This window comes from Calypte anna, chromosome 11 (assembly GCF_003957555.1).
Source record: "Calypte anna isolate BGI_N300 chromosome 11, bCalAnn1_v1.p, whole genome shotgun sequence".
Classification (NCBI taxonomy): domain Eukaryota; kingdom Metazoa; phylum Chordata; class Aves; order Apodiformes; family Trochilidae; genus Calypte; species Calypte anna.
In genome coordinates, this window is record NC_044257.1 from 15,612,792 (window position 1) to 15,627,566 (window position 14,775).

Below are 14,775 nucleotides of genomic sequence, written 5' to 3' on the forward strand. Positions count from 1 at the left end.
AGTAATTGCATTTAATTTTCTGATCCCTTTTTTCAGAAAGTGGCTGCTGAAATGGTGGTTTCACTGACATATTGATATATGATGTAGGTAAACAATCCAACATATGGTTAGCCAAGGCTTTGCCTGTCTAAGTGGAGAGTGATTTTTAGATGCAATGCTGTTTTGCTGGGTGTAAGCTGATTTTTTTCTGAAATTGAAACCAAGAGAGGACTTTCTGATAGGGATCAGTGACAGTTGCACATTGCTGTGAAATGTAGCTGTTTTAGTCCTGATGAAAGATGTTTGTTTATCTGCTTCCACAATCAAATCTTTCTGTTTATCTACAGAGCTGGAGTATAAACAGTGTATCTCCCACTACTACACATCCCATCCCTCGATCTCTGGGGACAGCATGCAAGGTCAGAGGTGCTTTAACACTCCTAACCCAGTTTTTCCTTTGGCTTTGGTTCTGCTCATCACTGACAGTCTATGCCAAGAACAGTTGTGGTTGTCACCAGGCTCTTTCCTACAGAGGCAAACGTGTGGTGGCTTTGTGTTTGCTCTGTTCCAAGATTTTAGCACAAAGCAATTAAGTGGGACAGACAAAGAGATTTTGATGCTGAATGACGTTGATTCCCTTCTGTTCATTGATAGCCAGCTGTCACTTTGCAAAGCCCCAGTGTTGCCTTCCTAACAAGAGCTTTCAGAGCCAGAGCAGGAATGCAAATGCTGTCCCCTCTCCTAGGGGGTATGTTTCTCCCTTGTTTCTTCACCACTTTATGTAATTCACACTGAAACATCACTTGTGCCCTTGCTGTGTGGTGCTGCCACAGCCAATGCTGCTGTGCCTGTGGTGGTTGGGATGTGCATCTTCTGTGGTCCAAAGATAGAGTAGCCTGTGTATCATCAAAACACAAAAATTGCAATTTATGTACTGATTGCTGTTAAATGAACTGTTAGCATTCTTTGAATTCACTTGCACTTTACTCTGTTGGCTACTTGGTTGAAACAAGAGGTTCTGTTTGCTGGCTTAAAGTTGTAAGTGGCCTGCAGGAATATCAGCAGCATCCAGAGTGTGTGTGTGAGCCCTATGTTCAGGATATTGGTGGTATCTGTGCTTCAGTATCCAGGCTGTGCTCTGACAATGTGCCACTCTCTTCTGGAGAACTGATCCCAGCAGCCTTTGTAATTTTTTTTAAGGAAATGTTCTCTTTGCTATTCAGTGGACAACGTTAGCTGAGAAGCTTGGGGTTGTGCCTAAGGATGTGGAACCCACAGGCTGGGTGGTTGCTTTGTAAAACTGGCAGGTAGTGTAGGCTTGTATGATGCCATGTTAGGAGTGGTGCTGTCCTTAATTTTGCCAAGTTAATTTATTCAGTTTCGGAAAACAAACTTAAGCTCAGCTGTTGTGTCCTACTCTGTGATAGACATTTTATGCAGGAGATTTTATTTTGACAGAATCTTGAAATTTGGGGCTCTTCCTTTTTCATTATTTTATACAAAATAAAATGGCTATCTTGCTGTGACAGTAGATGAGTTTGGATTGTTTATTTTTTCTATTTCACTTGCTTGGTTTCCTTTAGCTGAGAATAAAAGAAGGAAGAAGGCAGATTCTGTGTCAAAATGAGCTAAGCAAGAAGGTCTGTGGGTAGCTGATGATGCAGTCTTCAGGCATGGCCTACAGGAAGGCAAATGAAACCTACAAACCCTCAAGAGCCTTAAAGGTCAAAGCAACCTGTTAAAATCAGCACGACAGATTGCTGGAAGCCATGGTAAAACTGCCAGAAATGCAGTAGCTTACTGATCAAACTTAAAAGCTGATCAACTCTGTTGTCATGCTATGAAAAAGCTTCAGATTTTTCAGTTTTGGTTGTGTGAAGGATCTGCCTCTCCCCCTGGGTCATGTTTAGCTGCAGATGTTTGTAAGATGACAGCAGCACTCTGGGGTCTATTGACTAACACTGGGCTTGCTGGAGTAACCCTTGCTGAGCCCTGGTCAGGCAGCACAGCTTGCTGCAAGCAAGAGCAACCTTCATCTTATTTGCATGGCTGGCCAAAGATCAGGCTGCTTTGAACATCAAACCTGAGGGTTTGCTCTCTGCAGATTTGTCTCTGCTTTCTCAGGGAATAGGGAGCAGAAAGTCCAAGTGCTGACATTGCTGAAGCACTCGGGGAGTGCTGCAGGCTGCAGAGTTTTCAGCTCTTCCCTTGCTGCTCCTGGAAGAACCCATCTCAGGGAGGAAGCTCTACAGTTGAAAGTGGTTTCATAATCTTTGGTGGGAAGGCAAACCATGTCACTGCAAAAAAGTCTTCAGAAGTCACACATGACAACACTGATAGGGAGCATTAAATGACAAAATCTCCTTCCAGCCTTGGCCGCTTTGTTGGTGTGAAGAGCTGATGCTGCTGGAGCCTGGGGACGTGGTGGGGCACGTAAAACATAGGGGTCTTGCCTCTGGGGCTGGATGGAGCATAGTTCTAGTGTTACGTATCCTTCACCTAAGCTTTCTCTTTGCAGTTCAGAGTCTTGAAAAGAAAATGTGTCATCAGAGCTTACAGTCCAAAAATCAACATTATGCCACCTGCTCTCATTGCTTTTGCAGAGCACAGCGCACTGATTGGTGTCAGTTGTGCAGAATCATTTTTCCTTCATGTTGAATAAGAAAAATAGATTTTTTTTTTTCAAAAAAGCATTTATTTAACAAAAATAAAGCCACTATTTTAAGTGTTAGTTTTAAATAGGAATCAAAGCATGAAACCACAGGCCATTTGTGTATGTGTGGTGCTGCAAAAGACACAAAAAGGATTGCCAAGCACAGCAAACTGGAGCTGAGGAAGTCAGCATTCAGAAAGACTGCCCAGAAATGTATAGTGAAATCTGAAAAGTATGCTGTGCTTTTTTCCTTGTTCTTTTTAAACATGTAGAGAGTGGATGTTAAACTCCCTTTTTGTGTATTTAAGGACAGTATCTTGAGCTCACACCCTTGTGTACAGGCACATTCTGGTTAGAAGTGGAAGTGTTTACTGGAGTACATTCAGGGAGCCCAGATCGTGACTGGGTGTAGCTGAAATTGTCTCTGCTGATTTTTAAACAATGTTCATCTGCACAAATTAAGTTCTGTAGTTACTTGTCTTTTGACACTTTAGACATCAAGCTTCAAAGACTTGCTTGAATGCCAGGTAAAATATTGGCATCCTTTTATTTCTAATAGTCCCTAAAATGAAAGAGTGTTACAGGTTCTGGGCTGGAAGGATTAAGTCTTGATCATGTTGGAATACAACTGGAATGAGGAATTTCATTTTCTCTTTGAGAATAATTTATAAAGAAGTTGAATGGAGGAGGAAAGATGACTGGGATTTGTGTTTTGTAGTATTGAAATAATTAGCTCATAATTGAAAACAGAGCCTCATCCTGCAGACACATAATTTGTTATGTAGCATAATGCAAACACAGTGTTTTAACAGAAGAGGATTAAAGCATCTAGCAAGGGACTATTTTAAATTCTGCTCCTTTTCACCATGTAGTGGTTTACACTTCAGTTTTCTTGGAACAGGAGTGATGTATGGGTTATGAAGTGCAGTGCTGTGCAGTCCCACTGGATTTCAAATTGGCCATTCCATCTGCTGGAATTCCGTGTTGCTAGAAAAAAAAGAACAGCATGGGATTTTTTTTAAAAGTTATGGAGGGGGTTTATAACATTGTGTATTTTTTTTACCATGGAGTCAGTTTGGTCTTGGGTACTTCAGTGAATCTGGGTTCTAGGGAGAGGACAGGACTTGTGTTAACACTGTGAGAGATGACTTTGTGTCTGCTGCTGTTTGACAGTTCTGTAAACCCCAGTTTAAATTCTGCTAAAGCCTCCTTGATCTCAAAACTTTGACTTCCTACATTCTGTAAGATTTTTCTGCTGGGATCAAAACACAACCACAGAGGAATCTGTACCTGGGTAGCACTGGAAGTTTGCTGGATGTGCACAAGTCTGGCCAGATGAACAAGTTGGATGAGAAGTGCAACTTCTGGCACATTAGTGTCTGTTTTCTGGGCAGTTGATCTATCAGGGCTTGGTTCTGGCAACACACTGAAATTCTGTGACTGGAACATAGCACAGAAGCCAGGGCAGGTGATTTTTGGATCTTAGCATCTGCTTCACTGGGGGATGGATTTTCCTGCATTTTACTTGTTTGCTCATTAGAACTGGGAAAATGAAAACTCAGCTCGTTTTATTAAATGTTCAGCTTTACCACATGGTTTAAATCACAGAGTAATCATGGTTGGAAAGCACCTCTGAGATCACTGAGCCCAAAATGATACTCCTAGAGCACTCCTAGATGTAGGAGTGTGTATTTCTTTTCCACAATGCAGTTGCATGTGGTTATACTAGATTTGCTCTACTTCCATATTTACATAACTCGGATGGACATGTTTTATGTCCTCTTGAATTATGTCTGTAGTCTGAATTCACATCTTTGATGCTCTCCTTTGTGGAGAGCATTAAACTTGGTTACATCTCAAGACAGAAGTGTCAGCCCCTGATTAGTCACAAGGAACATCACCTGAGTCATCTCAATCCTCAGTGTGGTTCAATCTCAGTCTTCTCAAAGCTGTGCTGATGGTTCAGCTGCTGATTTCTGTCTCTAGATAATTTCAGTGCATATTAATAAATGACATTAATTGATTAAATTTTTTTTTGAGATGACTAACATGTCAAGGAGTATAAACTTGAAGTATAATGACATAGGAACTGCTGATCATCTCTGTCTGATTTGGGTAGTGTCTGGAGTCATCTCTAGGAATGGTCTGATAACTTACACCCAAAATTCCTGTAGAATTGTCATTTCAAAGGCATTTTAATTGCGTGTTGTGGAGAACAATTGTTCTGTAATACAGATTATTAGGGAAAAAATCCATAAATCTTCAGCCACTGTGGGTTTTATTTTTTCTCCTAGACCTTCATCAGGATACAAGTTTGAATGCTGTTAAAAGACCCAACAAAGTCAAATTCATCCTGCAGTGGCTAGAGAAATGTATGATTTGTGTGTGTGTGCCTTGAACATGCTTTTTTGTTTGTTTGCTTTTTGTTGTTGCTTTTTTTTTTTGGCTTGTTTTTTTTTTTGTTTAGCTTATTTTTTTGGCAGTGACAGTGTCATCTTCAGCTCTTCTCATCCAACATTTTAATGGTCTGACAAGGCCATTTATGCTTTTGTGTCTGGGGAGGCTGATGGGCAGTCCTCATACCGGGCCTTGTCAATAGCTCTGTGTGTTCTTGGTGGCAGTGTTGAGAAACTGTGGTACTTAGTTCTCAAGAAGGACAATACAGTTGCTATTCTGCTTTGTCCTGGTCTGATTTTTTTCCTGCCAGGGGAACAGAAGGGGCACAGCATTAGTCAAGCACCGTAGTTTTTAACGCCTGAGAAGAAACATTGTGATTGTCTTGTCTGACGTCTGCAAAGCCTCATCCAGGGAGGTTTGCATTGAGTTGTAATTTGCAGTTCACTGGCTTTTCATTCTGTTCATGAAAGTGTGAGGGAATAAATGGATGACAAGTTGATGGGTTGAATCTCAGTTCTTTCCTCATGTGATGAAGGTTGGTGCAGCCACCAGTTGCTTGTCTCAAAATCCGTAAGCCAGATCTCAACTTCTCAGTGAAATGGACCAACAGTTTCCTTAATGACTTTGCTCAAACTGCTTTTAGTTACTGAAGGACAGAGTTATGCCTCTCTTTCTTCATATGAGTAATAACCAATTTGAAATAACCAATTTGGTGCTTCATGCTGTGGCCTTTGTTCTTGAAAGCACCAAGGTTTGTATTCAGCATCCTGAGGACAGTGCTCAGTGCTGATGAGTCCTGCCTGCATCTACACTGTATATTTAAAGTCAGATATAATACTTCTAGACTGACAACAGTGTATTTAATCTAGTGCTAGATTACTGCCAGGATTACATGTGCAGGATGTGTTTTAGGGAGTGCTCCTAGAATTCATCTACAGCACATCTGCTGCCACTGAGGCATTGCTGTTGCATCGCTGCCTCTTGCAGGGTTCACAGCAGCAGGCTGGAACATTGTGTTTCCAGCTCCTGGATAAATGATATCCTGGAAAGTAATTTGAAAATACTGATGAAAATATGAATAAAAAAATTAAAAAAGAATAGAGGGAGTTATGACTTGATACATCTTCCTTGTAACTGGGCGTGTAGAGACAGTTTGCTGAGATGAGATAAAAAAGAAAATAGGAGACAAGAATTTCAGAGGTGTGGTTTGTCTGGCACTGGTGTTTGTGGCTGAGCTCATAATGCTCTGATGTGCAGAAGATACACTTACAGACAGTTGCACCTTTTGAAAGTCTGATGCTTTCTTCATGCCTAATCCTTGCATCACGGGAATGTCTCTGAATGTACAGTAGAGCCTTTGATCTGTACTTTGAGAGAGGTATTGGCAGAAAACCATTAGAAGTGGCTGTGGAGCTGCTGGGCTGTGGGTCAAACTGGAACTCCCTATCAGTGCTTTGCAGCTGAGTCTGATTTTATTTTTTTTTTTTAAAATATATTTTGCAAAGAACGGGATTTTAGGTTAGGGTTCTGAATTAAATCTGAAGCAGAGAGGCACATTCCTCAGTTTTTCTCTCTTCTGAGTTGGGTTTGGTGATGCAAAACCTTGCAAAACATTGGAGTATTTGGAAATCATCTGCTACAGTGTTTACAGTGTTGAACGTGGTTTTGGTTTCTGTTTTGTTCAGTTCCAGTAGGAGCTGGTAATTTGTTGCAGAAAACAAGAGTAGATTCTGTTTTGGACTTCAAAGATATTAAACATATTTAAATTACATATTTTTCAGAAGCAGCAGAAAGGTCTTTCTCAGCAGGATGCAAGGTAGAGAAAAAGGCAGAGGTTACTTTATTATGCTAGCTTAATATTTTCTTTCCAATAATAGCAATACTTCCCCAAAATGCCTTGATAATGTCTAGTTGAAGCTTGCTGATCACCTGGGCCTTTTTCAGTGGTTAATGTGGATGTTTTGTTTTATTTTAAGATGCTTTATATTTAACCTGTTTCTTTGTTTCTGGGGAAATGATTGATAAACAATCTCTATATTAAGCATTCTTCTTTAAATGTTATCTGGGAAGATGTAAGTAGGAAATTGAAGCTGTTACATTCTTGATGCCCAACCCTTCCTACTAATTCTGCTCTGTTTGTTTTTCTGAGAAACCAGATTTTTCTCCATAGTTACAAGCATAATAGTGCCATGAGATTCTGTTAATGCTGTAGGAACATGTTGCCAAAGCAATTAGAAGGAAGAAAGCTGATATTAACAGTAAATTCATATATGCCTTCTGTTCAGCCATGTCTGGTGAGAGTTGAGTAGTTTATCAAATAAAATGTTAAGAAACTGAATGATGAGAAATCTGGTTGTACTTTAGGGATCCTCTGCCCTCCTTGGCTGGAGGGGCCTGGCTGGTGGGATAGAGGGAACAGGACTTTTCCTGGGTCACTGTTAGGGTTCTGTGCTGCTGTGGTGTCACACAGTGATGTGGTGAGGTTTGTGGCTTTAATTTCATAGAGGAGGACAGGAATGGTTATACTTTTTTCCGTTCCTGCCCTGGTTAAAGCTGATGCAAGGAGAAGTGGGCAAAAGCCATGATGTGGATTCAGGTGTAGAGTTCCAACATACACCTCATTTGGAATCTTTTTTATTCTGCTACAACCAAAATGCTATAGAGGGGAAACAGCTCACGTTTTCATCAGTCTTTGATGTCCATCTCATAACACACAGTGGTAGTTGTAAGGCTGTCATGGTTTGGATTTGGATCTGCTATTAAATGTTAATGTACTTTGGTAGTACTGGCTTTCTGATAGCTTATTCTTAGAAGAATCTATGGCTAGCTTAACTTTGGGCAAACAGTTTGCTGAAGAGCATTCAGATTTCTTTTGGAAGAAACTTCTTGAACTAAAAGTAAGAACTCTTTGGTTGTTGAGGTCAAAGCTCTGCAATGGAATGCTTCTCTCATCTTTGCCTCCCTGAGTGGAAAATTCAGTCTACAGAGTTGTGTCTGCAATATTTAGGGTTTTATAGTAGTGAGTTATTTCCTTTAGAGATAGTAAATTAATAATCTTGACCTAGGGCAAGGATGTTTCTGCAGAATTATGCACAGGAAAGCTGACTTGACAATGTAATTGAGCTTGAAAGCCAAAAGTAATTGCCAAGGGTTGGAGTGAAACCTGCAGCCATTGTGCTGACATTACCTGAAGGTCTGGCTTGTCTGAAAGGCTGGATTTCTTTTAAGGCCAAGTAAATATGTAGGGGAAATCTAGAACTGATTTTTCCCCCTCTGTGTGAAGCACTTGCGTTGCTTCTCACCTTCAGATGTGCATCACCAGCTCCTGGCTGGGTTAAATAGTTGTATTTTCCAAACCTATATCACCTAGAGACACGTCTGTATGGTCTGTGCTGTATTGGATGAGCCTGGTCTCCTGCAACAGTATCAGGAAGGAAATGCATCCTCCTCTGCTTCTTTGAGCCCTGTTTCAGAGGATTCAGAGGAAAGAAGTGAGGGCTGAATCGTCCAGTTGGAATAGAAAACACCATTGGTGGTTTAGTTTCCAAAAAAACTGTGTGAGAGAGAAGAGCAGCCTATGATCCATTAGTGTGTGATAAACAAGGCTTCTCTGGAAATGCATCTCTTTGGAGCCACATAGCTCATGATCCCTGGTGGGACTATTGCAATTCCTTGGAATTCTTCTCCAGCCTTTCAGGAGCCTCCCAGATAAAGAGGGGTTTGCAAGTTTCACAGCACCTGATTGTAGTGTTTCTTTGTTCTGCTTTTCAAAGTGTGTCTGCTGAGATGATGATGATAATGACACTCAGCTATCTTGAAAAATAACCTGCTAGGCTAATAAATGTTGTATTATTGAAGCACAAAGTTTGCTAGTATGTGAGTTTCCTAGCACTTCATTCTCTGTGAGGAGAATGCCTCACAAATTTTAGCTAAATATTTCCCTTTTTTTTTTTTTTTTGTAAATCAAAGAGAGTCACTTTGAAAACACCTCACTGTATCTTTTTGCATAATAAGGGAACCTATGGAAATAATTTGGGTTCTAACTACCACTCTCTTCCCTCTCCCTTATGCATTTACCAGTCAACTGACTCTTTCCTCAAATATTTACTCTGATTTTTCACTGCAGTTGCCCTCTCCTTTTCCATTCCCTCAGCACCTCCTTTCCATGGAGGTATCACACATACTTCAGTCAGGCTGTATTTAAATAGCAACACTCCCTTCCAGTACAAACAGTCAAGTCAGTCATAAAACAATGAGGAAGACCAACAGTGGAGGAAGAGGAGGAGGAGGAGGAGGCTATGGGTGTGTGCAAGCACAATTTTGCAGAAGACTTCCTGCTGAAGAGAAGGACACTTTCCATTAGTGTCAGGGTGTCCTCTCATGCTGAGAAACACAAGACCAAGAGGAAATCACTGCTGGACATGTGAGAGCTGGATCTCACTTAAAATTATGTAAAAACATCCAAATTATGGAGGTAAGACGTGGAACAAAGCACTTGAACCATGTTTTTTCACCTCTTCCCATGGTGGAAGGTGATTCCACGTGGCTGTGATTCCTCCTCAGGAGGTCCCTGAGGTTTTTTACCTAATAAGAGTGATAGTTTAGTGAGGCTACCATTTCACAGAGTATCTGTAGCTTTTTTGAAGGCTCTGTCTCATGTCCTTTCACCTATCTGCAGCAATACTTAAAACCAGCAGAGAGCTGTATTAATATCTTGCTGAGAACTCAAGACTTCCTCATCTTTTCTCCAGAAAAGGATGAAAGTAGAGCATTCCCTGTTGGGGATTCTTAATCATAGTTGTGTTACTGCCCTCCCTGTCCTGTACTTGTTTATCAGATTGAGATGTGGCATCCTGGGAATTGCAGGGTTAAGAGTGGATTAAAAAGAAGAGGAAGAAATTGTTAATGGAAACCATTTGACTGCTGCAATGTCTAATGGTTCCATGGCTCCACAGGTAAAAGACATAGACTTAATAAGTAGTATTACAGAATGCTTGTTTAAATGAAGAACTTAATATATTCAATACTTATGCTATGTCTAGTTTTGCAACAATTTAATTTCTAGACTTAGTAAATAAATTGTAGTAAGAGATGACCTGGGATGCACATTAACAAGATTTTGAGAAGTTTCAGTACTGCAGAGTCAGATTAATTTTGTGACACAGGATCCTGGATAGCTCAGCTTCTTACCAGTTCATGATTTTATACTTGGATCACCTTCCAGGTTTGACTTCATACACACAGTGACAGAAGTGAAGGTGTTGCTTCCCTCTCAAATGCCTTCAGCCTTTTTGGTTTGTAAAACCCAAAGCATTTCCATGGGAGGTGCAGATCCTTGTGCTGCGGATGTGCCCCTGCTGATAACAGATGTGGTTTCCTTCTTCACCTTTTCTTGACCTCCTAGAGATAAGGAACAACAGACCTTTGGAGAGCTGTAAACCAGAAGTAAAAAGTACTGCAAGTACAGGGAGAGTATGCAACAGAAACATGCTATTGCTATGACCTAAACCAGTTCTGAAAAGCACAACTGAACACATCATTTTCCCAGTTATTAACAGACTGATTATTTTCCAGGTGGCAATTTTATATTTGAAATCAGCTGATGGTCTTATATTTGCAGCTCTATTTTAACCCTGGTTAAAATAGTCATTAAAGGTGGCATTTTAGTACAGCATACATTGTGTCTGACATGGTCTGATCTCATTACACCCAAGCCTTTTGCTTTCTCAGCATTTGATGCATTTCATGGCATGTTGCATGACTGATTTATTGAAAGAGAATTGAAACCAGAGAGCAGCCTTGACTCAAGAACAGTTTGTGGATACAGTTTTGTCTCTGTCACATCACTGTTGCTATGGTGACCCAGCAAAGAGCTGTTCAGCAGCTCTCTCTAGGTGTTTCATCTTCTGGGCAGAAGTTAGGGATTCTCCAAAGTTCCTCTAGGAACTGTTATACAGAAGTTTGTATGTGTGTGTGTATAATACGCAGTAAGTCCCTGCTACTCTTGCTTCTGTGAGGAGGTGTGTACCTGCTGGAGTTTGGCTGGTGATGTCCCTTCCTTTCTGAAATAATTTCAAGGAAGGTGGATGAGGAACCTCCCTGTCTCATCAAGGTTATCCTGTATTTCCTCCTTGGAAGGCATGTCCTGGTGTGGGAATTGGTGCTGTTCTGTGTTTTGAGCTTATTCCATTTGAAGTTTGGATAAATTTGAAGTTCTTTCTTCTGCTGGAGTCTGCTGCACTGATTCCACAGCTTTTGTAGGTCTTAATGTTGACACCATTTTTTGTCTTGCCAGCTCTATGATGAAAAGTTTTGGCTTCTCCATTTTCAATAGCTCCACAAAACTGATACTCCAGTCTGGAAGGTTTTGGGTTTTTTTTTCTGCATGGTCTGGGGTAATCTGTTTCTTAATGACAGCTCTCAGTTTTTATTAATTTTCTAAGGTTAGTTAATGCAGCAGCCTCAAGTCCCAGTTTTTAAGTATTTAGAGGAAAGAAAGCACGTTTTGCTGCAAAACCAAATTTGGTTGAATTCCTGAATTTCTGAGTAGATTCCCAGCTGGTACACAACAGTGAAGTTCCACTGAAATCTTTTTGATGATCAGTTCAACTGAGGATCTGACCTTTCTTAAATAAATTGTGTCACTTGCTGAAGTTGGGGTGTTTTACACTAAGCATATGAGAGTTGCTGCTGTGTTTTTCTGTAGATGAATATGGGATATATTTCTATGATCTTTTATCTTTGTGTAGCTGTAAAGAAGGACAGGTGTATGTGTGTACATTGATACACACATGGATGTTTATTCCACAGTCACCCACACATAAATAAATATAGGAAAAGTCCTCTATTTTTCCTGTAGTTTTGCACTAGAACACTTTGGGTTTCAGATGGTCATGGATGGGTGAAGCCTCACTGAAAATTTGGGCCACCATGTCCAGTGTTGCTTCCATGTGTCAAAAAGCTTCAGAAGCAAACAAACAGAACTCCACCAAGCATTGCTACCAAACTTGGAGAAACTTAAGGACCAAACAGCTCTGGGAAGAAATAATTTTGTTTCACTGCACCAAGAGGTCCCTTTCCCACACGTCCCTGGTTTAAGCACCTTTTCACCTAATGTTGTCGTGCTCCTGATGCTCTGAGCAAGTGAGGTCTCCTCTTGTGGTCCAGTTCATGAAACCTCCTACATAATGGGAGGAGTGGGAAGGGAATGGTGATGATGAGCAGACCAGGGTTCTGGGAAGTGTGACGGATTAGATGAAAATGTTTTTCCTAAGAAGCTCTGAAATTCCTTTGTGCAGCTTTGGGGCAGTTGTGTGTCTCCCTGCTGTCAGTGTTTCTGTCTGTTTTCTTATCACATTAATCTGTTAGATTAACATTGCCTTTAAACTATTTCAAGTCATTATGACAAGTGAGCATGGCAGTAAATTCTTCCATATCAAGAGTGGGACAAATAGCACTGCATATTATGGAGTATTACTACTAATTGCTTAACTTGATGAATGTCTTCTGATAGGTTATATTGTTAATGAACAAAGATGTTAATTGCCCTTATCTGAAATAGCTACATTTGCAGGGGCTACTCTGGAGCCAAGGATGTCTCCTAAGAGAGATTTATTTCAAATCACCCATTGTATTCAGTAATTTCAGAGTCCATTACCCTTCAGTGTGCCAACTGAATAGTCTCCACCCCCATCAAAGTTTTGAGAGCAATCAACTCTTCCTACGTGTTATTCAGCAGGCCTGAATCTTATTTGGGTATGGAAAACTTGGATGTAAAACAGTATACTCATCATGCTGGGCATGAGCAGCATGGCTCATTCTTAAGAGCAGCCAAGAGAGAAATAAGCACCTGACAGTGGAAGAACAAGGGTCTGGAATAGCCCTGTTTTCCCCACCATCTGGAGTATTTAATTGGGAAAACCGTTCTTCATTGTTATGGTGTTTGTGGGAGTTGTCAGTCTAAATATATTGTAATGCAAACGAGCAGCTCTATTTGTAGAATTCATCTTTTCTAGATGCTTTATTTGGAAAATACACAGCTGAAGAATTTGTACATTATTATATGATTAAGTGCATACAAGCCTCATATTAACAATGGACGTCATGTTTTTTCTTTCCCTTTTAGAATTTCCCATGGAAACAAGTGGGCAGATTTTTGCATTATTGAGTAGCCTCCTGCTGCTGACTTTTCCCAGAAATGCTAAGAGAAAGCCTTATCTGTGAGCCTACATGTTCTTCCAGTTTGGGGAGCACTGGATTCCCTTAAGATTTGATTTGTAGTAGGTTTTGATGTGTGACTATTCTGGTAGAAAGTTTTTTCAAAGCTGAATGATTAATAAATCTTTATGGAATGGAAAAAAGGCAAAATTCTCACTGAGGTTAAAATCTGATTTCCCAGTGGAGCTGTTGTGTGTTTTGTTAGGAGGCTAAAGGCTAATGTGAAGAGGAAAATGTGTCCTTGACTTAGGGTTTTTGTTGTTGTAATGAATTTAATTTTAATTTGTGAGTCTCTTACAGTTTTTCAGAACATGTTCAACAGCAAGCAGCGAGGAGTAGTTATAAATCTCTTCAAGTTGGCATTTGTAGATTCTCTGTCCATAGTTTCCCAGCTTGGGATTATTTTTTCAGAGTGAATGAGAGAAGTGCATTATCTTCCTTCTTTGATAAATTTCAGGCTTTGCCAAGAAATATAAATCTCCTTTCAAAAATGACAACTATAAAAATAATAATCATTATTTTCATAAATGGAGACATTTTCAACTGAGCTTGATATATTGCTGCTCAGATATGCTGTGGTTTTAGACTGTCTCATACCAGTAATTAGACTGCAATATTCAGGTCCTCATTTCTGACTCCCTTTCCCATGATGTGCTGCTCCCTGAGTTATGTTAACATACTGGCTTCTGAGTTATGTTCAAAAAGGGGCTGAAGGAACTCAACAATAATCTGGCAAAAGCAGAATGGGTTTCCTGATGCCACAGTCAAAGATTTGTATGGGCAAAGGCAAAATGGGTGGATGGAGGTGGGAATGCTGCTGAAGAGTAGGGTTGATTCCAAAGGCTTCGTGGTGGCCTGCTGAGGGCTGGTCTCATTTTTAGGTATTTTCAAATCTTTGAATCCACATCTCTGTTCTTCAGTGTTGCTCTGATTTGATTTGGAGTCACCTGGGGGTGAGGATGCAGCTTCTGGGGGTGTGTGCAAGCAAGACCAGCTGGAACCTGAGAACATACAACACTTAATTTATGGCTGCTTATTTATTGCCCACACTGATTCACCATGATCAACGTTCTCATACCTGAATGTCAAACTAACCTGTGTTTTAAGAAGAACCAGTGACTCAGGCTGTGGTTTTACCTCAGGCCATTTCCTGATAAAGGGCCAAAGTGTGCTTGGTCTTGTGAAAACACAACTGGGGAACACCACTTCATCCTCACATCTTGTGTGTGTGTGCAGGGAAAGGACACTTCTGTGTGGGGCTGACCTTCACCACATCACTGCCAGGGTCTCTCTGTGGTCCAAGGCCATCTCTGTCTCTCCTCCAGTGCTGCTTCAGAGCATTCTGCACAACCATGGATAAAATGTCTTCAGTGTCTGAGGGCACCTGGAAGCACAATTTCAGGGGCATACAGCAATAAATTGCTTTGCTTTAGACTCTTCCATTTGTAAAGCAGAGGTCAGGCTGCCTATAGCTGGGGTTTTCAGAACTGAAAACGTTTCACTTTCTGCAGCATGGGTTTTTAAATGAA

At 40.6% G+C, this 14,775-nt stretch overlaps 1 protein-coding gene across 8 annotated transcripts in view; it reads left to right on the top strand.

Annotated features, from left to right (window-relative positions):
* CMIP (c-Maf inducing protein) overlaps positions 1–14,775 on the top strand; it is a 129,452-nt gene that overhangs the window by 50,459 nt on the left and 64,218 nt on the right. For 4 of the 8 annotated variants that reach the window (XM_030457638.1, XM_030457641.1, XM_030457639.1 and 1 more), the window contains one exon: positions 327–398. The exons of the other annotated variants lie outside the window; for them this stretch is intronic. In XM_030457638.1, coding sequence (XP_030313498.1) covers positions 327–398 — 72 coding nt within the window. The remainder of the gene's footprint in view (positions 1–326; positions 399–14,775) is intronic. 8 annotated transcript variants of the gene reach the window in all.